Consider the following 24,929-nt stretch of genomic DNA (forward strand, 5'->3'; position numbering starts at 1 on the left):
CAAATTCTCTTCTGCCTGTGCACTACCTTCTGCCAACTGTGAATTGTTGCTTGTTAAAGTCATATCAGACATCTCAAATGACTTCACTAAGGCATTCAGGGGTTCAGCTTCACTAATACACGACATATATTGCAGTACACGGATACATGTGGAAAAGTAGCTTATGCCATGAATAGGCCCGTTGAAGACAATGACATTACAATACTTGTGGCGTAGAATACTAGTCAGTGTTAGCAAATGTGGCGTAGTGGGGTTTGATAGAAGTGGATGAATAATTTAGAGCATGTGAAATGCAGAGTTGTCAAGGAAAATTCTATTTTTAAAATAAGTCTCAACTGTAAGATATTTAACTCTTTTGGATAAAAACTGCGTTCCACAAACATAATTAGAAAGATCAAGATTAACATGGTAATGATTTATTTTTTTAGGTCATCTTCAAAGTTCTATTCTTGCTATAGCTTCATTTGTAATCCAGACAAATTCATTTTTGTTATATATGCATGGAGTTACAGAACCCACAAATATCACACCAGAATTGTTATCTTGTTTGCTGGTGTGTATATATAATTCTCACCACGATATACTTTCTAAATTTAACTGGAGTTTGATTCTTCTCTCTCCCTCCCCCCTCCCCCGCCTAATTTATAGCTTGTTAAGTACAGCGTTTTTAATAATATGGTATCAGTGTTTCCATGAGGGCGTCAGTTGGGAAGCAAGCCTCAGATTTACTGGGTGGTGGCTCTTCTTTTGGAAGAGTGTTCTTTTTTAGCCCCATCTGCTTTGGCAGCTGCTGTACCACCTATGGTATATACAAATTTAGGAGCAGTGCATAAGGATTTGCATTTATTTCGCACATGGTGTTCCCTCCTTGGTTAGTCATAGGTTTGTAAGGCCAGAAGAGACAGTTATGACCTAGTACAGAGGTCGGCAGCCTTTCAGAAGTGGAGTGCCGAGTCTTCATTTTTTCACTCTAATTTAAGGTTTTGCGTGCCAGTAATACATTTTAACGTTTTCATAAGGTCTCTTTCTATAAGTCTTTAATATATAACTAAACTATTGTTGTATGTAAAGTAAATAAGGTTTTTAAAATGTTTAAGAAGTTTGATTTAAAATTAAATTAAAATGCAGAGCCCCCCGGACCAGTGGCCAGGACCCGGGCAGTGTGAGTGCCACTGAAAATCAGCTCGCGTGCCGCCTTTGGTATGCATGCCATAGGTTGCCTACCGCGATCTAGTAGTTTGATCTCCTGCATGACACACACAACTTAATTTCATCCAGCAATTTCTGCATCAAGTCCAAAATATCTGGTTGAACTAGAGAACCTGTTTGATGATGATGATTGATTTAAATGGGAAAATGAATACACTCCCTAGTTACTTATCCTTGTCCATTATGCATAACCATCTCTCGTTAACATGGTTTGTTTTTAATGCATCTGAAACTGATTTTGAAATTTAAAAAAATGGGCACTTCTATCTGGAAGGGATGCATGATAGATCAGAACATGCTCTGTTCAAGGTAATCTTTGTTCTTGTCATGAAAGTGTGTAAGACAGTTCTGGCTATACATCAAGCTAATTTTAGGAAAACATCACATTGGTTACTCAGGAGAGTGGTCTTGCCTGACATAAAATCCTTGCTCTTGTTTTGATAATAACCAGCCATCCACAGCAATAACCATTGCTTCCCAACTCTATTTTAACCCTTCTGCCTAGAGTGTTCCACCAGAAATCCTGCCCTCCACTTGGTGTCATGGACCACATAACATTTCAGGTTGTTCATTTTTCGCCATGCCCACAATGACGCAGTTCAGCTTCTTTTTAGCATCAGTGTTTAGGAAGAAGAATTGAAATCACTTTAACCTATGTTCTCATTTCAGATTGTTGCCTGAATATTATTCTCTCTGTCAGCGATCAGTATTGTTGCTCTCCAAGCAAACTGAATAGTGATTGTTCTCACTATTAGTTTCTCAGACTTTGGTCAAGGTCATTGTGATTAAAAAGTAGAAAAACACTAAAATGAAAGCTGTTTATGAAAGCAGCTAGCTGAATACTACAAAGATCTTGAGCAGGATGCTTAGTGTAAAGCAAGATTTAAAATGCCTGAAAGTTTCTGCTTGTCTTACTGATGTTAAAGCTGAATTAGTGTATGACATTAAGTTACATACCTGAAAGTCACATTTTATTTTATTTTTATTTTTGGAACTCTAAACGTGGGTAAGTTATCTGGGTAACTTGGGTCAGCATTCTAATGCTTTGAAAATTAAAGTAAAATATAAGAGACAGTTAAAGAATATGCTTATACATATAGCTACAATTACATACCACTGGTTTCTTAGACCATATTGCACAAACAGATGCTAATTCCGTGGGAAGCTCATACACCAAAGTTTTTTGTGATGTACCAGTTGCATGAAAATCAAGAATATGTGAAGTGGAAATTTTTGGGGGGTTGGAGTTCATTTCTCGGGGGGCAATTGCTAAAAAGCTTGTGGCTGCCCAATTACCAATGGAAATGCAAACACCAGGTATCGAGGAGCTATAGCTATTGCATGCATTTAATTTTAAAACTTTCTGGATTTCATTCCTACTAGGAATAGATGTTAACACTCTTGGATGCGTGAATATCAATGCAAATGTGTTAATAAATTCTGATGGGTTTTTTTGTAGGCATGCTTCCTAAAAATAAAGTATTGGATACTTCTTCCAAAGATTTAACTCCAAGGTACTGGTCTATATTCTTATAGTACACTTTTTCTACACATTTTGTTAAATAGTGTATACTGTTAGCAAATACAGAGTACTGTCTAATCCATAAAGCTCAAAGTGCTTTATGAAGGTGGGTATGTGTCATTATCACATCTTACAGATAGGGAAACTCATGCTCAATTAACTTTAAATGTTTTACTCGAGGTCCTACAGTGAGTCCGTAGAAATGTGGGAGAATAAAATGTATATTTAGCGACTTTGCACTAGTCTCTGCCCTATGCTGCCTCCTACATAAATATAAAGTTAGTTCTTGATTCAGGATTCCTCCCCATTTGTGTTTTTCTACAGTGCAATAAATATTACTTACTTGAATTTTTCTACATTTGAATAGTATCCAGTATTTATTTTGTTAAAGTATGGAATTTTCTGATATTACATTTTTTAAAGGATAATGGGTAAGGATAATACACTTTGAACTATACCCACCAGTGTATGATGCTGTGGAGGTTCCCTGTGCAGGAGTACTGATGCAGTTCTGCGGCACGAGGGAAGATTGGCTCCATATACGCTAGTGTAGAATGGGAACAGAATACAATGGAATATACAAGAAGTGGCCAGTGAGACTCTGATGACATTGATCTAATTGCTAAAAGCCCAAGGAACAGTGACTGCAGGGGGCTGTTTGCAAGTTGGGGTTGATTCCATTCCCACAACCACTTCATTTTTCTCCTTTTCCTAGTCTACCTCAGGGTTTGTGCAATAAGTTGTGAATCCTATCACTTGGTATGGGGACTGAGGTAAATAGGGAAGAGAAGACAACTCAGACAAACTACAAAAAGAACTAATCTACTTGCAAACACTCTCATTTGCAGTAAGTTTCAGGGCTTTGCTTTCTTGTCCGTTAGTCTAAAAGATGAATACAATAATGTAAGATTAAACTCAAATTCCTGTTGGAACTTAAATAATGTATATCTAATACGTAGACATATTGTATATCAAATACTGAGTCATCCATCCTAGAAAAGGGACAGGATCCATGGAAATGAAAATAGGGGTGAGAGTAGTGATATTTATTCTACATGGCCAAAAGAGTCCTCTTAAATGATTTCTGTTCATCCAAAGAATGAACTGCTCACTTTACTCAAATGTCTTTCATCAATAGCCAGTTTCTTTAAACCAGTCATGTGCAATTGTATACACATTCATACAGTTAGTGCAAAGTTTGTACGCATTCTTGCTTAATCGTACTTTCTAATAATATGCTAACTAGTGATGGATAACTAGAGTTCCCGTTTTTTAATGTTTGAATATCCTTTCTTAAAATAATCAGTTTGAGACTTCTCGTCAGGATATAAAAATATATATTGGTATATTATTTCATAGAAAGGTCTGCTTGGAAATTCTTGACATTTAAATGTATTGTTTGCCCACAAGATTAATTCCTTTTTTTTCCTTATTATTTTACAGCTATGATTGGTTCCAAACAGATCATTTGGTCACTGTTGTCATATATACTAAACAAAAGGTAAATGCATTTTATCAAAATAAAAGAACCATGAAATCTTACTGTGAATATGACCAACTGATTTAATTGGGGATTGGTCCTGCTTTGAGCAGAGGGTTGGACTAGATGACCTTCTGAGGTCCCTTCCAACCCTGATATTCTATGATTCTGTGAACTATGTTCTATGAGTTCTTCAGCCTTGTTCTTATGTTCAAAAAGTATTTGAAATTAAATTGAAATAATTTCCTTTTCTGTATAAGGGGATGAATTCAGAAATGGTGATAGTTGACCATCAAGATGGTAGACTGAGAGTAGACAGCATTCTGAGGGATTATTCCTATCTCTTGCATATTGGTAAGTGCTTTAGTTTTGCTTTGGAAAACATTAAAATTGAATTCTATTGAGAGTTTAATTTTACTCCTCCCCTGTCTCCCCCCCCCCCCATCTAGTAGTTAGTGCATTTGTGTATTTTTATATCTTATGCTTCTACATTTCCCATCATCATGTTCCTATTACGCCTCTGGCATTTAGGGCAATGACGAAGTTCCTCCACTCCTGTCTGTTTCTGGCAAGTCTTTCAGTGGTTCCCCAGCTTTGCCCCAGGTTTTTCAGTTCAGTTTCCACCAGCGTGGATTTGATTTAAATCAAATTGATTTAAATCACTAGTCAGGAAGACTCGATTAAACATTGATTTCTACATAAAAGTGCATTCTTGTTGGTTGTTATAACCTTAATACATATTCTTCACAACTCAGAGATAGATGTAGGTTTTATTTTTAGAAGGTACACACTATACATTTTTAAGTGATTGATTTTGAAAACTTTTCTGATTAATTTTACAATTATATCAGAAAACGAATGATTGTTTTCTTATTTCATTTACCAAAGGTAATTGAAGCAGATATTTATGAAGTCATTGGGAGGTGAACTATCTCCAATTCAACAGGTTAATCATTAATATTTGGAGGATTTTCTTGCCATGTTGTATTAGGAGGAGAACATCACCAGACAGACATTTAAATTGTTTTATTTAATTAAAACAATAATGCTATGTATTCTGGATTTTTTTCTTCAAAAGCAACATATAACATTTTAACAAAACAAGCATATGAATTTTTGAATTTAAACATTCAAGTTTTTTAAAATAAGGTTTGATTTTGTTAAAATTGTGTTTAACTAAAATAGTTAAATGAAATATTTAAAAAAAACAAAACAACCAAACTTAAATCGACTATGTCAGCCAGGTCAACATGAGAAACTTGAAATGTTGGCTTCCACAGCTAACTCAGTCGTCTTCACCTTCACTTTCCTGTTTGTTCATAATCTGGAAAAGAAAAACAAGCTTTCCTGCTTTTTCGAGTCCCAAATGATTTCTCAATTTGGAATGAATTAGTCCAAAGGAAGAAAATATTCTTTCTACACCGACAGAAGAACTTACTACTGTTAAAAGTGAGATTATCACTTCAACAGTCTCTGAATCCAAGTGCTTAGGTGATTTCCACCAGTTCACTGGTGTGACTTTCTTTAAAACATCAGCAGCAAACATATATTTCTTGAATGGTTCACCTTTAGTTCTGAAGTTTATTATAGTTGGCATTATGGAGGGATGATTGCTGGATGTCCATGTCATAGCCAACTTCATCAGCAGTTAAGGTTTGACCCTGGTACCAAGTATTGAGAATATTTGCAAGAAAATGAGCTGGGGATAGTGCTTGTCCCATTTGGTTTTTTTAGTGCTTGTAATTTAATTCTGTCATTGCATATTTCTCTTTTTAGGATCTCACTCGGTTCCTTCCAAATTTCAACAGTGTCAGCAATAAAACAGCTATTTCCCTGCATTTTGTTCAAGGCTACAGAAATAGGCTTCAGGGTACTCAGCATGTGTTCAACATGTCTCTTAAGCCCAATGTTGAGAATCCTGGCTGTGACAGTGCCATCCATTTTTTCATGATTTTGTTCCCAAACTGTCATCAGATTAGGCCAGTTCTTGATACAGTGCTCAAAATAGTCCACTACTGAGTTGCATCCCATGTCTTGTGGGAGGGTTAGCTTGGTTCCTCCCACTTTTTTCAGAGCAGCTGCTGCAAAGTGGTTGTTACGGAAATATATTGTAATTTCAACAACATTAGCCTTTATTTCTGGAACACTGAAGTCTTTGGCTAGGAGGTGCGTCAAATGAGCACTGCAACCGTATGTTGTTAGCTTGGGACTCTCTTCTAAATTTGGTTTCATCTTGGATCCATTTGCATCATTGTCTGTGACCAAGCTGCGTACCAGACATTTGAATTTTTTTTCAGTTTGTTATAGCTTTTACTGCTACTTCTTGTAAGTATTCTGCTGTGTGTGCATTTCTTGATGTATCAATTGTTTCTGCAAGGAAGCCATTCCCTTCTTCTGTCACACTAGCATATAAAACAAGATCATTGTGGACATTGTTCCACCCATCAAGACTCAGATTAACAATTTCACCCTCTAGACCTTTTGCACACTGCTCAATTTCTCTTTCATACACTTTATCCAGCAATTTGCCTGCAACATCTGCTTTGTTGGATGGACTGTATCCTGGTCTTAATGACTGAACCATGTTAATGAAGTTAGGGTTCTCAATCATAACGAAAGAAGCATTTGTTGCATAAACTAACTGGGCAATTTTTTCATCAATTACCTCTTTTTGTAATCTGCTGGTTCTTATCACAAGCTTATCTATGGAGGTTTCTGGATGATGGAGCTGCTTTTTTTTCTTTTTGCTACAGGAGATATACTGTGGCTATGTGACACACATGATGTGACTGAAACACTACCATTAGCAGATCACTCTGAACGACAGAAAATGACGGTGATCTTGAAGGTGGATAGTCTTCAGAATCCTGCATGTTGAGGATGGATTCTCCTCAACAAAATAAGTCAATTCAGTTATTTAATTGTTATTACCATACTGCTCATTTAGTATTATTCATTGCATTCACTGACACTCAGTACTACTTTAAAGGTGAAATTGTAAAAGGAAGATCTTATTTCAGCTCTTTATTTTGTATCAAAACTGCATCTAAAATGATAGTACCATGGAGTAACAACTATATTTTTTGCTCAAACATGAGAATTCAAGAAGAGTCCAGAAGGCAGATAGGCAGTCCTTAAGAAAGAAGTATGAAATAAAAAAGTTAACCAACCTGAAGATGCTACACATTCCTTTCATCATCTTTGTCAAGGTTCCTCCCCTACTCTGAACTCTAGGGTACAGATGTGGGGACCTGCATGAAAAACCTCCTAAGCTTATCTTTACCAGCTTAGGTCAAAACTTCCCCAAGGTACAAAATATTCCACCCGTTGTCCTTGGATTGGCCGCTACCACCACCAAACTAATACTGGTTACTGGGGAAGAGCTGTTTGGACGCGTCTTTCCCCCCAAAATACTTCCCAAAACCTTGCACCCCACTTCCTGGACAAGGTTTGGTAAAAAGCCTCACCAATTTGCCTAGGTGACTACAGACCCAGACCCTTGGATCTTAAGAACAATGAACAATCCTCCCAACACTTGCACCCCCCCTTTCCTGGGAAATGTTGGATTAAAAAGCCTCACCAATTTGCATAGGTGACCACCGACCCAAACCCTTGGATCTGAGAACAATGAAAAAGCATTCAGTTTTCTTACAAGAAGACTTTTAATAAAAATAGAAGTAAATAGAAATAAAGAAATCCCCCCTGTAAAATCAGGATGGTAGATATCTTACAGGGTAATTAGATTCAAAAACATAGAGAACCCCTCTAGGCAAAACCTTAAGTTGCAAAAAAGATACTCAGACAGAAATAGTTATTCTATTCAGCACAATTCTTTTCTCAGCCATTTAAAGAAATCATAATCTAACACATACCTAGCTAGATTACTTACTAAAAGTTCTAAGACTCCATTCCTGGTCTATCCCTGGCAGAAACCAGCATATAGACAGACACACAGACCCTTTTGTTTCTCTCCCTCCTCCCAGCTTTTGAAAGTATCTTGTCTCCTCATTGGTCATTTTGGTCAGGTGCCAGCGAGGTTACCTTTAGCTTCTTAACCCTTTACAGGTGAGAGGAGCTTTCCCCTGGCCAGGAGGGATTTCAAAGGGGTTTACCCTTCCCTTTATATTTATGACAATCTTCAACGCAGTTTCCTCCTGAGAAGGAACACTTCTCATGATGTTGTTTCATGCGGGCAGCCAGGCCTTGCATTTCTTTGTTGCACTGTTTGCATTTTACATGCATGCCTGTCTTACCCACAGGTAGAGGAACTTCATTAAAATATTCCCCAACGGGGTCTCTTTTACGGCCTGCTGCCATTATACATTTTCTCTTCTAGTGAGAGAATGGTATGATAGATCTCAAATCAGTGATGGTCATTGAATTTTTTGAAACTTTGCACTTCTAGAGAGAGGTAAGGGATTGAGTACAAATTTGCAGAGGGACAATAGGGTTGAGGTCTGTTATTTCTCACCTCTATATGTTTGTTTGTTTATTTTAAAACATTTTTGCTGTTAACAAGCATGTTATCTCTGGAGACAAATCCACAGTTTGAGAACTGCAAAACTAAGCAGTATCTTGTAGTATCATCAGTATCTCTGATGGTATCTTCTAGACTGAGCACTGAGTCCCATTGGGTAGATAGATTATTTAGGTTAATCTTTCTATGCAGAAGACCATAAGATTGGGTCCCTAATCCATGAAGTATTGAAACTCATTTACAAAACTTTTCTTAAACATTACATTCATATATTGTTTCATACTATAGAATTAGAATTTATAATCCCTATTCCATGATGAGATATCTTTGAGCTATAATGTATCTTAATTAAAACTATCTTTAGACAGGGTTTTTCCTCAAAAAATCCGATTTAAATAAATATCAATTCCCCTCCCCCCCCCCTTTAAAATCATTGATTTTTATCCAGGCTGGCTTCTACAGCTCTTAGCCATATTGTTTTCAGGCGGTCTCATTTTCGCTTGCCTTCAGGTGTCTATCTTATTGCTACTCTGGTGATGGAATCAGTTTTCATCCGAAGCGCATGACCAATACATCTCCAACGCCTCCTGGAAATGATGGTGCTCAGATCCTCTTGGCTGCACTGTGTCAATAGATCTTGGTTTGAGATTGTTCTGGGCTAAAAGATATATGGAGGATTTTTCTGAGGCAGGTTGTATGGAATGAAGGCTGTATGGACACGTACTTTCTCATTCCCCAGCATTCTGCACTATAAAGTAGTGTTGAAAGTACGTAGCTCTGATAAACTTAAGTTTGGTTTTGGTGTTGTGTTTTGATGATTTCCAGACTGTATTTAAGCTCCTGAAGTTGTTCCTGGCTTTATTGATTTTGTTCTGGATGTCCTGGCTACATTTCCCATACAAGATGTTAATTTATATCGTGATACTCCTGGAGTTTAAGTAAATTGTGACATTTGTCACCTTACAAATATTAATTTACAGTGAATACTTACCTTTTTGCCATCTAAAGTTCTTTGTATTGTTCTAAGCTATATGGAATGAGCTGTAATAACAAAAACTTAAAATGCTTTTTTGAATCACTTCACGGTAAGTGAATAATGCTGTGATTGAGTGCATGGATGGGCCGCACTGAGAAGGCCATACTCAGGGCAGACTGCAAGAAATAAGGCAGAAAAGCCCCAGAACTGATGGTTTATTCTAGGTTCATCAAATTAGTAACAAAAGAGTTGTAGTACTACACTAGTTAGCAAGAAGCCAAACACAGTCCCCTTTAGGCATAACAGCCCTTGGCTCCCATCTAGACAACCAAGTCTAATATAGTGAGAGGTTACTGAAAATGCTATTCACTATACTTAGTTCTACCAATCCCAAAGGGTCAGACACTTACCCTCAGGTGAATGTGAATCTCAGATCTTGTCCAAAAATCACGCTGTCAGGCAATCCTTAACTAAATCTAAGATTTATTAAAAGGAAAAAGAAAGAGGAGAGTTATAAATGGTTTAAAAGATCAATATGCATACAAATGTGTGTAAAGTCCTTAGGTCAGTTTCATAGCAGAGATGGTAAGGCTGTTGATTTGTAAAAGTCTCTCTGGAATCAATTCAAAGGGTTATAGTCTAATAGGTAGTTAAGGTGTAGAGTCTATTAAACTTTTTTTCCATGAGAATTCCAGGGTAATCCAAGTCTCCCTGGAGATCTCGGTGCTATGGCTTAGACCTTTCCTGTTAAAGTTTAAGCAGGCCTGAGATGAAAGGATCAGGCCCGAGGTTTCACTTCTATAGCTCTCTAGCAGGCTGACAAGCCTCCTCACAGCAATCATCACAGCAGGGCCTCCCCCCACCCCATCCCCGAGGAAGAATAGGCAATGCAGCTTGCCTGTGTACCTTTGCTTTGAAGCTAATCTTCTATTTCTTATGCATACACAAGTAAACTAAGTTTCAGAGTAGCAGCCGTGTTAGTCTGTATCCGGAAAAAGAAAAGGAGTACTTGTGGCACCTTAGGGACTAACAAATTTATTTGAGCCTAAGCTTTCGTGAGCTACAGCTCACTTCATTGAATGCATGCTCAAATAAATTTTGTAAGTCTCTAAGGTGCCACAAGTACTCCTTTTCTTTTTACAAGTAAACTAGTTACTCTCATTCTCATAAGGCAATTAGCCAGCCCTCCATTATAACATAGTTTGTTAAACTGAGGGCAATGTAGATAATGTGTTCCTGCAGTATCTCACATCTTTGATCTTAAAGTTAACTGAACTATTCACATACATAATGTAAGGCAATTAAGACATGAAAAGCAATGAGTATGTAGAAGCTAATTTGGCTACGTTTACACTTCTAACAGGATATTGGTAAACAGACAAATACACTTAGCATCTACACTGGATTTCTATTACTATAAATTAACAGGTTAGTGATTGCTAGTCTAGTACATCTCTTTGAAATTCACATACAAGGGAATTGACTGGATACAATAGTAATGCCTCTTAAGTTGTTATGGGTCATACACAGGTTGGCTGGTCTGTCAGCGTCACAGATGCTGATAACTATAGAAGGAGAAGGCAATTTGATTTCCAATTGTATCTAAATAAGAGGATGTGCATTTTCTTCATTTTAGAGCTGAGTTATGCAGTTCAAGAGGACATTACTGGTAAGGTGTTTCCTTCCTTCCTGTTCTCTACCCTATTAATGTCAAAACATGGAAACTTAAGTCTATCTACTTTGTTCTGCTCTTCTCCATCTGGCTAGCACATATTAAACAGATAAATAATACCTTTGCCTATGAATAATGCTTTGACACAGCATGCTATTTTGAACAGTCAAACAAAACTTAATTTTTTCCAGTATTTTTGTATTTGAAGCCACAGGAATTAATGTATCATTTTCAAGGGATTTTGCATGGCACTAATGTCATGCTAACATTAAGAATATAGTTCTTAATAGATCTGTAGAACAGTATTTCAAAAGAAAATATAATTATGTCAGGGAAAATCTTGGTGTGCTGGGAGTGAGCCTCCATATTTTTTCTGCATACATGTATCGTTTATAATAAGGGACTCTCCGTAAAATTAGACCAATATTCAGTAAAGTAGTTGGAGAGTGAACATAGTGTGTATGGATTTTTAAAAAGTGTTCTATATAAGAGTCGTATAGGGCCAGCTGCCTTCCTGAACTGTCCGCTTTCTTGAGTCATCACAATGGATGCTCAAGTTTTAAAGTGAATACATCTAGATGCCTTGGAAATATTTAAGACAGAATTTCAGCATTATTCTGGTCCCCTGAAGCATCTTTAAAATGTGTTTCTTAGTGATTAGAAACATATTCTGCAGTATATTTGCATACAGGACTTTGCATTAGATTGGATTAATCAGTTTTTGAAATTAATCTGCATATTAAAATAGTCATAAAATAGAGGGGCTTGTCACTTATGCACTACAGAAAAAGTGGTACTATTTATCAATAATTGGTAACTCTGAAATCATAAGCATTAACTTTTTGACCAGAAGAGCAAAATGTAGTTACTAAATATACAGTAGATGCTTTATTAGTCATGCATACTAAGCTATTGTTTTTAATAATACACTGAAACATGTCAAGGAAGTCTGGAAGTACATTTCATTTGACATTTTAGTGTAGCAGAGTAATTTTGTATTTTTTTTTGAGAGATTATTAGATACTAGCCCTTGCTGAACTTAAGGACAATGAAACTAAATAAAATAACTTTCTTCAAAATTTCACCAGAATTCTTTTTCTTTTTTTTTTTTTAAGTACACATTGCTGAAAAAGTGGGAAAAGTGGAGATTGTCCTGAAGAAAAAAGATAATATTCCTTGGAGTAAACTGGGACAGCCACTCGAGAGTCATAGTTCATTTATCAAGTGCACAGACAGAGGTAAATAGTCTCATTTGTTATACAGGACAGTGCGTTTCTCTTCTCAACCACATTTGAGGCAAGTACCTTCCAAACATATTTTACCAACTGGTCCAAAACAGGATTCCCAAGGAATGGGGGACAGAAATGTGTTGTCTCCCTTTTGTCTTTTATAGTCATGCCTTCAGCCTAATGTAAAGAGTTTTCTGGTTGAGAGTATTACTCCTAAGGAAATTCTGTGCCAAAAAATAAAAATTATGTGCACAATATTTTAAAATGCTGCCAAATCTGCACATTTTGTTAGTAAATAAATGTGGCTCTAGCATGGCAGAGGGAAGCACAGGTCACTGGCTGCATTGAGGTGGGAGATTACCCTGAGGGTGGGAGCGTCAGGGTAATCTCCCACCTCCCCCGGTACAGGGCCTCTGCAGTGAGGCTGCACCCGACCGTGACACAGCTCCAGAAACATCCTGGGGCCCTGCCCTCTGCGCCAGGTGCACCAGGTGTGGGTGGGCTGGCTCAGCCCGGCAGGATCCAAGTGTGGAGGGGCTTAGAATGGGGGGATCCAGGTGTAGGGTGACAGGTTTCTGTGTGGGGCAGTCTGGGTGCGGGTGACTCAGTAGGAGATCTGGATGCACAAGGGCTCGTTGTGGGGTTCCATGTGCAGGGGCAATGGGACTTCACAGGGGATCCAGGTGAGTGAAGGTGGTTGGGTCTCAGCAGGGGGGGTCTGGGTGTGGGGGGCTCATCAGAGGGGTCCAGGTTTAGTGGGGTAGGGCTTGTCAGGGTGATAGTTCAATGGCCCTACTTAACAGGGGAGCCCCAGGTGCTGCCAAGGGGATGCCGCATACCTGGCTCCCGCTTCCCACCGCAATTCGCCAATCTCCTTTTCTTCCCCATTTCATCCCACTGCCCCATCCCCGCTCTTCACTTCCACATTCCCCTTCCCCTGCCCTATTCCACCCCTCTTCCTGCCCCACCATGGGCACTCACTGTTACACAGAAAACAGGAGGGCTCTCAGCACACACAAGGGGAGCACGACTGGCACTAGGACCCAGGAAGTGGCGTTCAGTTGCAGAGTCAGCAGAGCTGAGATGCAGCCTCCTTCAGCTGGGCAGCTCTGCACTTGTAGAAATGAAGCTGGGGGCGGGGACAGCAGACAGCACATGGGAGAGCCAGCAGGTAGCAGCTTGGACCATTCTGCCAGTGTTGGATCTCATCATAATACCTCTGTTTCATATCTACTTGAGAATACCTAAGTGGACACTGACATCCCAGTAGAATAAGCAATGCAGGGAATATTGCATTTGGGTGATGGATGATCTCTGGGCCTCTTGGTTGTAGTGGTAGTCTGATGGTAACTGTCAGCTAAGGAATGGATTTCTAAATGCCTTCAGCTCCAAACTGTGGTGACTGCAGATACATCTCTTTTGGGATAGTGAGATCATGCGGATAGACGCTGTGCCCAGGGAACTGGGTGTTTTGAGGGTGGGGCTCAAATTGCCTTTTTTTCTTGAAATCCGTCTTGCCAATGCTTAAACTGTTTTGTGGTGTGCTGATTGGCCCATATTGACCCCTCTGCATGCCTCTGTTCAAAAGTTACTTGTTTTGAGATCATCTTGTTTCATTTGGCAGAAAAATGGTGGGTTATCATGAATTAAACAAAGGTAGATTAATCTCTTTGAAGCCTCTTTGCCTCATCATGTGGTGCTTTACTCTTTGATCCTTCCTATCCCAAAATTAAGAGCCCTGGTGTCCTGGAATATTAATGCGGTCTGACAAAGCCAGTGGAAAGCTACTTTTGAGGTATTCAGTATCTCTGAGCTTATGTTTCTTATGTGAAACCTCATTTTCCTGATGGTAGTGAGTTCAGCTTTAGAATCTGTTGACTGTTCCTCCCTGAGATCAGATTTTATAAATACAAGAGATGGTGCTCATAGCAAGAAAACTTGTCTCAATTTTACAAGTGGAGATAGCTCCGATTAACCAAATTATCCGCTACCTGGAATATAACCTGAGTTGTTAACCTTCCTTTTTAATATTTCTGAACAATACATTATTAAAATAAAATGGAATGTTTAAAAAATGAAGAAATATCCTCACAGACCACGGTCATTTTACAGATGACCCTATGAATGAAACCAGGGGAAGGGATAACTATAGGCTGGTTGCAGAGGTCCCAGTCTGAATCAGAACAATTGCAACAATTTTTGAAGACCTATTCCACAGATGTACTGAGACACAAGTGTTTTTGACTCCAGCATGATATATGTAAAGTCACACAAGGCGCAAGTTGTGATAAATGGGGAGGGGAGGGGAATGCATAGCTCCCTTTTATGGACATGCAGCCATCCAGTAGCTATAAAATCCTTCTTGGTAGCTGTTCTCTAATGGCTCTGCCTGGAAAGGGTTAAAAAGTCTCACTGCTATGCATAGGTAAAAGGAAGTGAGTGGGCACCTGGCCAAAAGAGCCAATGGGAAAGCTGATTTCTTTTTTTTCCCCTCTTTCTCATCTCTTCCCTGAAGATGAGGTGAAAGGACTTGGGGGTACCCCACAGAAAGGAATTCCCAAGCCTTCCTGGGCTCTCAAAGGGGTTCTGTGCTTGGGTGGTGGCAGCATCTACCCTTCCAAAGCCAAAGAGAAGCTGTAACCTTGGGAGTTAAATACAAGCCTGGAGTGGCCAGTATTAATTTTTAGAATCCTTGCTGGCCCCCAGCTTCTGCACTCGAAGTGCCAGAGTGGGGAATTAGCCCTGACACAAGTATTCCAGGTAGTTTAAAGAAAAGGAGGACTTGTGGCACCTTAGAGACTAACAAATTTATTTGAGCATAAGCTTTTGTGAGCTACATTAGCTCTTCATTGGATGCATGCCAGGTAGTTTAGTTAATCAGAGCTGTCTGCACTTTAAAATTGTTGTTTTTTTTCTGTGAGGAGTTTTCTGGTTATTTTGTGGCTTAAATTGCATTGATTTGAAAGAAGCGTGCTGTGTCTATGGGATTCCCCCATTTCTAGGGTTGGAAGAAAGGAAAGAGAATCTTGAAAACAATTTTAGGAGTCTCAGAATGAACGCTTCTAAACACCTCTGATATAGTTTGCAGAAAAAACCTTCAAGATCTAACCACCTGACTCTCATAACCCTAAAATTTGAGCCCCTTTTTCTTCCCTTGACTTAATCCTAAATAGCCCTTTCAATCTATCTACATGGTGGTAGTAAGTAGTGTCCCTTACTCTGAAATGCCCTGCTTTTGCTACTACCTCTAAATGAGCAAAGTATGATGTTAAAATAACAATGTGGGAAAGTGGTACTTCCTTACAGTGTAAGGAGTTCTGTTCGCCCTTATGAAGGGTAGTCTCCCTGTCTTTGAGTGTAAAATTATCTGTATGTATGCAAAACCATCTTTCTGAGAGAGAAACAAATTTCCTAGAGAATTGTTGTTTGTACACAAATCTGAATAATCTAGACTTTCAGATTAATTAGTGATCAAGTACATACACAAAGTTTGCTCATTACTGTCTAAGAGGTTCAGTAGTTCTTTGATGGGAAGATGAAGTTTATTCAAGACAGGTTATTCCTAATTGGACAGGCTACAGATATCCTTGATCAGAAGTGTAGTAAAGGAGAATCTCTGAATATGATGTAGCCAGTTATATAAATAATGCATCTTTTGATTTAATGGGGCTATGAAAAAGAAACCTTCTGTACTAATAGAAATCTTCAGGTAAAGAGATGGCTTCTTTGATCAGAAATATGGAGCCAGAGACTTAACCCCTAATTCTGCAAAAACGTACCCATATGCTTAAAGTTCTGCACTGAGGTGGGTTGTCTGATCTGCGAGGCCACTTTGGGGCATACAACCACCTGCCCTCTTTCCACATATAAGTAGAGGAAATGTTTGGGAGGGGAGTGGGCATGGCCCTTGTGCGTCTTTAACTTGCAGTGGAGCCAAGAAGGAAAGGTTCAGGGATCCTCAACTGGCTCCCTTCAGCCATCCCTCTCCATCAAATCTCTGCTTACACTCTTCTCTTTTTGAAAAATTACTTAATTCATATTTAAAACAATGTTTCTTTTCAGATATAACTGTAGGGATAAAAAAAAATCTATGGACAGATTGGGAAACAGTCGTATTGTCTTGAGATATTATATTTCATATTGGATTTTGTTTAAGATTGGCAGATTGCATTTTGATGGCGTTACTGGTGTGTTCCAGTGCAAGGGACCATGTTGCTTCAAATGTTTCCATACTATCATATAACTTGAATGAGAGATCCTGTTTTTGGATGCAAGGTTACTCGGTTAGGTAATGGTCTCTAAACGTTGGTAGTGCGGTTTCCATTTATGCTGTCTCATTTTTTCCCAACTATTGTCTTGTTGTTTTTGTGTTTCCTGTTGATTACATCATGTAGTGAGGAGACATTTTCTGTCATAAAAAATGCTTTGGGTTTAATGGGAGAATTTTTCTAGTGCCATATAAATTCTGACTTACATTTCCATATAATATGTAAGAATTGTCTTGCTTTTGGCTTGTTTCTGTAGCATTTACTTGTTTGAATTTTTAAGCAAGCTTCTGCATGCTTTCAGGGTCTCTATATATAATATATATTTTGTTGATTTAACTGTAGTGGGACTTGAGACTCTTGTTTGCACTTGTCTGGTTTTTTTTCTAGTAGCTACTTACTTGTATGTATATTCATTTTAAATATCTATCTATAAAAAGGGGAACAAGGACAATCCAGGGTATTATAGGCCAGTCAGCTTAACTTCAGCATGTGGAAAGATATGGAGCAAGTAATCAAGCAATCGGTTTGTTTAGCAACCGATTTGTCAAGAAAAAATATCAAACCAATATAATATCCTTCTTTGTTAGGTAACAAGCCTTGTGGATAGGGGGAAGTAGAAAATGTGATATATTTTAGTGTAGGGCTTTTTGTACTAGCTCACATGACCTTCTCAAACTAGGGAAGTATGTAGCCTAGATGAATTTACTATAAGGTAGGTGCACAATTGGTTGGAAAACCATACTCAGAAAGTGGTTATCGATGGTTCTTTTTTGAGTGATGTCCTTATGGGTGCTCCATTGTAGGTGCGGCAGCACACCCTGTGCCTGGGATTGGAGATCTTCATCAGTAGTGCGCATTGGAACACACGTGCACCTATCCCTTCTTGCTGTGAGGGGGACGTATATACAGCACTGTGCAGTCTGACCACCCCCCAGTTGCTTCTCTACCACCTTTGGTCTGGGACAGAATCCACAGTACAGCCTGCTTCTCCCTTTGCCTCCTTTGATAGTGCCTTACCTGTTAGCTTTAATGTAGTTTAGTACTTTCTTCTTCTTTCCTCTATCTTAAAAAAAAAAAAAAAGTGTTTTGTTTTCGCTTTGCCTTAATTGTTACTTCACAGTTTAGGTTTTTGTTTCCTCATTTCCTGCCCTTCCGGACCAGGAAGCCTTTTGACCTCATCCATAGACAGGGGACATAGCTACAGGGCCTGTCCGAATATCTCCGGTACTGGAATGAAACAATGGTCTAAAGAGCCTAATTGGGCAGACTTGCAGCCCTTGGCACCGTCTCTTGGCTCTGGAGACCAAGAGAGACCAATTTGGGAGCTATGGCAATGACAAAACTGCTGGCACTGACGTCTCTTTCGGCACTAACCAGGACCTCAGCACCCACAAAGCCATTGGCATTGAGCAAGTCCTCTGCATCAAGAAAGTCCTTTGCACTGAGCAAGACTTCAGCTCCACCTGTTGGCTGCTCAGAAGAATCTCTCTCTCCTTGGGCACTGAGTCATGCACCTTCCTCCTCCCCAGGAATTCAGATACCCTAAAGGCCTACTTGTATCTGACATGCCTGAGTCACCATTGCTCAGACACAACTTCTCCCCACTTCCACCTGCCTCTCCGGACACTTGACATTCTTCCCTTTCTTCTTTGAAGATGGCACCTCCCTTTCCCAGCGATGAGGAGAAGAGGAGTGCTCCATCATGCCCTCTTACTCAAGACAGGCGCAAACAACTTCCTCTGCATGTCCTCACTATTCACAGTCCATACCTGGACCAGAACCCAGGTATGGACCACCATGGATGCAATCCCACATTCCACTCCCTCCACATTGGCCATACTGGGACCCCTGGGCCATGTATAGGGCACAGTTCGGGAAGACTCTCATGGAGCAAAGCTGGAGACCTACACCTTTGCTTTCTCCATCAGTTTCTTGACCACCAGAGACTGAGCCTCCCCCAGTAACAGATGAGGATGAAGAACAGGAAGAGGAAACTCCACCAACACTATTTCTCCTCTTCCCCTGATAACCTTATCATAACTTCACCTTCTGCTGCTGCTGACGACTTCAAACTTCATCCGGATTCTTTTGGAGAAAGTGAAAGATGAGCAACATAAATTACTTGATATCCTGCACACATCTTCCTCATCCAGAATAGCCCTACCTATTAACAAGCCCCCTGCTAAAGTGTTTTGGCAGACCCCAGCATCTATCCCTCCCACCTGAAAACGGGCAGACAAAAAAATATTATGTTCCCGCAAAAGATATGGAATTTCTTCTCTCATCCCACTACAAATTCTTTAGTAGTTAATGTGGTGCAAGAAAAAGGATGCCTATATCAACCTCAATCCACCCATCAGGACAGAGGCCGGAAACTATTAGATTTATTTGGATGCAAGGCTTATTCATCTGCCATTCTCTAATTCTGCATCTCTAATTACGAGGCTCTTATGGCCAAGTACAACTTCCTCAACTACTCTAAGGTAGAGGATCTCTGCCAAGACCTTCCTGATGCCAAGAAAGAACAATTCCAAGCGCTTATATCTGAGGGACACCTTTTGGCCCGTACAGCCTTAAAGTCTCTCTAGACTCTGTGGATACTTCTGCCCATTCCATCGCGACTGCAGTAGTCATGAGGCTGCTGTCCTGGCTGCACCTCTCTGGTCTTTCTAAGGAGGTACAAACTAGTGTGGAGGGACCTACCCTTTGAGGATCCCAAATTGTTCATGGAGCATAAGAGTGATTCACTATACTCCCTTAAAGACTCCTGAGCTACTCTCCGCTCTCTCAGCATTTACACATCCGTTCCAAAGAGACACCTGCAGAAATACCAACTTCCCCCACGATCGCGGCCAGTGGCACTATGACATTCAACGCTGGTGACAAAAGCCCCCTACCAAATGCAGACAGGCAACTCCTCAAGGAGCTACTTATCACGCACCTCTAGCCAAACAACAATTTTGAAGGTGTGGTCAAGATACCTTCTCCTGTTCCAGTCACACCAACCATCTTGACATCTCACCAGTTTGGCAACTGATTGGCTCCTTTCTTTCCATCATGGAGGCTAAATACCTCAGACTGGTGGGTTCTAGAGGTCATCAGGGAAGGATACTTCACCCCTTTCCTATCTATCCTGCCCTGCCACTATTCCTACCTGTCCCTTTTCAGGAACCCATCTCACTACCCCATTCTATGAGAAGAAATAGATCTTCTGCAACAGGGAGTCATAGAACTGGTCCCTTCCTAATATAGAGGGTTTCTAGTCCCATTATTTTCTGATCCAGAAGAAATTGGGTGAGTGCTGACCAATCTTGGACCTTCAAAACCTAAACAAATTAATCAAACTGCAACGCTTCAACATGGTTATTCTGTCTACCATTATTCCAGCATTGGAACAGGGAGACTGGTTCTCGGCCATTGATGCATCCAAGATGCATGTTTCCATATCACAATACATCTGCCCACAGATGTTTTCTTCAGTTCAGCATGAGCACTGACCATAATCAGTACAAAGTACAGCCTTTCGGACTGTCAACGGCCCATTGTGTATTTTCCAAGATCCTTGCAGTAGTTGCTGCCTACCTCCGCACACAGGATGTCCTCATCTTTCCACACTTAGACGACCATCTCCTCAAGTCTCCATTTGCAACAGACGCTCTTCATTCCATCCATTTGACAGTGGACCTTTTCACGAATCTCAGCCTTTGTGTGAACTTGGAGAAATCTATTTTAGTGGTGGTACAATCCCTAGAGTTCATCAGGGCACAGTTAGATGCCATAGAAGCCAGAACCTTTCTTCCAGCTCACAGATTTTCGACCATTGTATATATGGTACGAGCCTGCCCCCAAATCTCTGCCAGGACATATCTCCAGCTACTCAGCCATATGGCAGCGGCCACGTTCATGGTAAAGTACACATGGTTACACATGTGATATCTTCAGGCATGGCTATGCACAGTATACATACCTCACAGACACAGCCTGCACAAATTCTTATCCATGCCAAGGACTCACTACCCTGGTGGACACAGCCCAAGGACATTTGTGTCAGGGTTCCTTTCCTTCAACCCATGCTGATCATGATTCTAATAACTGATGCCTCCTTAATCAGTTGGGGAAGTGCACCTTCACACTCATACAGTGCAGGGCAGATGGTCCTTGACCGAATACACCCTACCCATCAACCTCCTAGAGCTATGAGCGATCGGAATGCCTGCCGACTTTTCTTCCCACTTATTACACATTGCACCATCAGAGTTGGTCCTACTCTTCATGCTTGGCGGCACTGAAATTATGGAACTGGTGTATCCAACACGACATCACGACCTTGGCCACATACCTCCCTGGAAACCAGAACACTGCTGCGGACTCATTGAGCAAGAGATTATCCCACAAGCACGAGTGGGAACTGGATACATGAATCTGTCAGCTCATCTTCAGCTGCTGAGGATTCCCCACTATAGATCTTTTTGCCACACTGCAAAATTCTCGATTTTGCTCGAGAGCAGGACTGGGACATAGATATCTGGGAGATGCATGCCTCCTCTCATGGGATGCGCTACTGCTCTATGCCTTCCCTCCTTTCACCCTTCTGTTTTGAGTACTCCACAAGATGCAGGGGGACCAAGCCTGTGTCATCCTTATAACTCCAACATGGCCATGACAGATCTGGTATACTTACCTCCTTCGCATGATGGCATGCCAACCGAGCTCTCTCCATCAACTCCGTGAGTCCTTTCACAGGATGCAGGTTGCATCCTCCACCCTAATCCATAACTTCTCCACCTGAAACATGGCTCCTCCATGGTTCTGGGATTTGGAAATAACCTGTTTGGAAGCAGATAGACAGATACTCTTGAATAGCAGTTGCAACATGACTAGACGCACTGTACCTCCACCAATGGATTAGATTTCAATGCTGGTGCACCTCCCATCAGGTCGACGCAATAAGCTCTCCACTACCACTTATCCTGGATTATATTTTACACCTTAAACAATCAGGATTATCCACCAGCTCCATTCGTGTGCATTTGGCAGCCATCACAACTTTCCATTGCCACATAGATGCCCACTCCGTTGTCAAACACCCACTCATGAAACATTTCCTGAAGGACTTCCAAAATATTTACTCTCACATACAGGATCCAACCCTGACCTGGGACCCTGGCCTCATCCTACGCTCTCTTACTAGACCTCCATTCAAACCAATGGCAACATGCTCCTACGTTCACTTATAGATGAAAATGGCATTTCTTGTTGCTATCATGTCTGCCCAACAGGTTGGCCAAATTGGTGCCCTTACAGCATATTCTCTGTACACACTTCTTCAGAAAGACAAAGTTATGCTACATCCACGTACTAAATTTTTACTCAAGGTACCATCCTCTTTCCATATCAGTCAACCTGTCCACCTTTCCTTGCTTCTTTCCGAAGCATCATGGCAACCAACAGGAGGCAGCACTGCACACCCTGGACGTCAGACGTGTGTTAGCTTTCTACCTGGACAGAAGTAAACCTTTCCAAAAATTGCCACGTTTATTCCCTTCAACGGCCAAAAGATCCAAGGGTGCAGCCATCTCTAAAGCAATGCCTTTCCAAGTGGATCTCATAGTGTATACATCTGTCCTGCCAGTTACACAGTTGACAACCTCCTACTGGAATTAGAGCACATTCCACCTGCTCGCTCTCCACTTTCAATGCTTTTCTCAGTAACATCCCTGCTGCTGACATTTGCAAAATGGCCACAAAAGCATCAGCAGACAGCTTTGCCCGTGACTACGCTATTACTCACAACATGCAGCAGATACTGTCCTAAGACATACTGTCCTATCATCTGCAGTAAATGCTGCTCCAAAGCCCCAGCCTTCCAGTGAGGGGCACTGCTGTCTAGTCACCTAGAGGGGAGCACCCATTGGGATATCATTCGAAGAAGATAAGGTTACTTACCCGGTGCAGTAATTGAGGTTCTTCGAGATTTGTCCCCCTCTGGGTGCTCCACTACCCACCCTCCTCCCTTCTGCTTTGGAACTGAAACATAAGCTCTGCAACAGAGAGAGAACTGGGGGGCGGTTGGATGCTTATATAGTCCTGTTCACGGCTCTAGAGGGGGGAGGTGCAAATGTGTGGTCAGATGGGCACTGCAGATGATCTCTGATCCCAAGCGCACATCTTTGTTTGCCAAACATCGCCTCCAGCCTTAGCTATCGTTTTGCAAAAACATTTTTATTTAAATGGAAGAATAAATAGGTTTCCCTGTGGCTCACCCATCACTGACTAGATAGCTTGAGAATGCAGCAATGGAAAAATAGTTCTTCTTAATTTAAGGAATTGACTTGTTTGCTGTAGATTTTAGCTGACTTTCTGATTGAAATAGTATGGTAATTTATTTTGGTGCAGTTATGGCCTTCTGTATGTAAATCTAGACAAACAGATATGTGGAAATCCAGACACATATGGAAATGTTATACCAATAAAATAAAAACCAGCAGGACCTTATTAAAGGGAATAAGGCAAAATACCACATTTATTGTGAATACAGAAAGAATCATAGTAAGCAGTTATAGCTATAACATTCCATTCAGTTTCATATTTATTCACACATTCATTCATACACACACACAGGTTCTGCAAGGTTATCATAGTTACCATCCTTAAAGTTGCTTATGCCAAGCTGCTAGCTAGGTGGTCTGGACAGGAGGAGGGAGCAGGGCCTTGTCAGATGCTCATCTGATGCTCCTGGAAGTTGGTTTGCAGAATCAGACCCCAAAGTTCTCGCTTTCTAGAGTCCATTTTTATAGGCATTTACTCCTATGCCGGTCTGTGGGAATTGCTTCATCATGCTGCTGCTGAATCAGCAGATGGCACATTCCTGACGGCTCCGTGCTGCCAGATGTTATCTTGTTTTGTGGTTCTCCCATCCTTGAGGCTGTTGGGTGGATTCCAGTCTGCCCTCTAGGGGACCTCTGGTTGTTTCCACTTGACGCCTTCTTTGGCTGATGGACGCTGGATTCTTAGGCTGGCACCTCCCTGATCATTCATTTATTATCCACACCAAGCATCAATCCACATACATCCTCTATCTCTATTTTAATCACAATTGTTAACAAAGTGAGATAAATACAACAAAAGGGCAGGGAGTCTGTGTGCTGTTTCTGTTACAGAATATTGCTTTGAGTCTCTCTCTGTGTGAGTAGTTGTTACAAAGTATCGCTTTGAGTCTGTATGTGTGTGTATTTGTTGTTTCAAAGCAATACTTTGAGAACAGACTCTGTCTTAGGATATCCTAACACAATTAGCAGCTTGCAAGTTTCACACGGAGGGAGAGAAACCGTAAAAACAAGAGGCCAAAAACCAGGAGACCTCTTAATTAGTAATACTCTGGAATTTAAACTATGGGGAATCAAACTCATTTGTGATTTTAATACAGAACTTCTTTAATATGATCCAACATAACAGAAATCTAAACAAGTCTGTGACAAACTCTTCAGATTTGCTGCAGAATTTTTTCTTTATGTGTTGGTAAAACAGAGTGAAGTTAAATAGTTACAGTAATCTAGGAATTATGACAGGTAAACTTCTAAAGGGAACCAATTTACAAAACATTTATTTCAATATTTCCAAGAAAACACACAGTTATACCTCAGGACTGATTGATACAGAGAAACGCTTCAAGAGAAAGCCTTTGAGATTTTAAGACGTTTATTCCACAAGGCTTATTCCTCATTTTTTTTAAAGACCAAGTGCTAGAGAATTTCTTGAGGAATAGTTATTTATAGGTGTTGACAATGCCCTCTCTTTTGTTAGTTTTTGTTCTATGTTGCAATGTAGGTGATATTTGAAGTCAAATGTTGTATGAAAGGTATGTTTCAGCAATCATCTGATACTTTAAAGAGAATCAGTTGAATAATTAATTGATTTTAATCTTAACTGTAGTTAGGCATATCTTTCCAGTAAAGTGTAAACAAAAAACTGAGGGCTATGGTACTGGCATTCTGTTAGAACATATATTTGTAGAATAAAGGCAGCATGTACCCATTGAAATACACTTAGTACAGTGGTAGAACATAGCAACTGTTCTATTCTTCCAGTCATTGAGA

At 40.3% G+C, this 24,929-nt stretch overlaps 1 protein-coding gene across 5 annotated transcripts in view; it reads left to right on the forward strand.

Annotated features, from left to right (window-relative positions):
- Positions 1-24,929, forward strand: part of CYB5R4 (cytochrome b5 reductase 4) — an 82,686-nt gene that overhangs the window by 19,482 nt on the left and 38,275 nt on the right. For 3 of the 5 annotated variants that reach the window (XR_012157984.1, XM_073336568.1, XM_073336570.1), the window contains 5 exons: positions 2,669-2,723; positions 4,175-4,232; positions 4,472-4,565; positions 11,301-11,333; positions 12,452-12,574. Coding sequence is in view for 4 of the 5 variants with exons in the window: in XM_073336568.1 (XP_073192669.1) it covers positions 2,669-2,723; positions 4,175-4,232; positions 4,472-4,565; positions 11,301-11,333; positions 12,452-12,574 (363 nt within the window). In the remaining variant the exon portion in view is untranslated. The remainder of the gene's footprint in view (positions 1-2,668; positions 2,724-4,174; positions 4,233-4,471; positions 4,566-11,300; positions 11,334-12,451; positions 12,575-24,929) is intronic. The other 2 variants (XM_073336569.1, XM_073336572.1) reach the window with 2 other exon arrangements.

This window comes from Lepidochelys kempii, chromosome 3, assembly GCF_965140265.1.
Source record: "Lepidochelys kempii isolate rLepKem1 chromosome 3, rLepKem1.hap2, whole genome shotgun sequence".
NCBI classification, from domain to species: Eukaryota; Metazoa; Chordata; order Testudines; family Cheloniidae; genus Lepidochelys; species Lepidochelys kempii.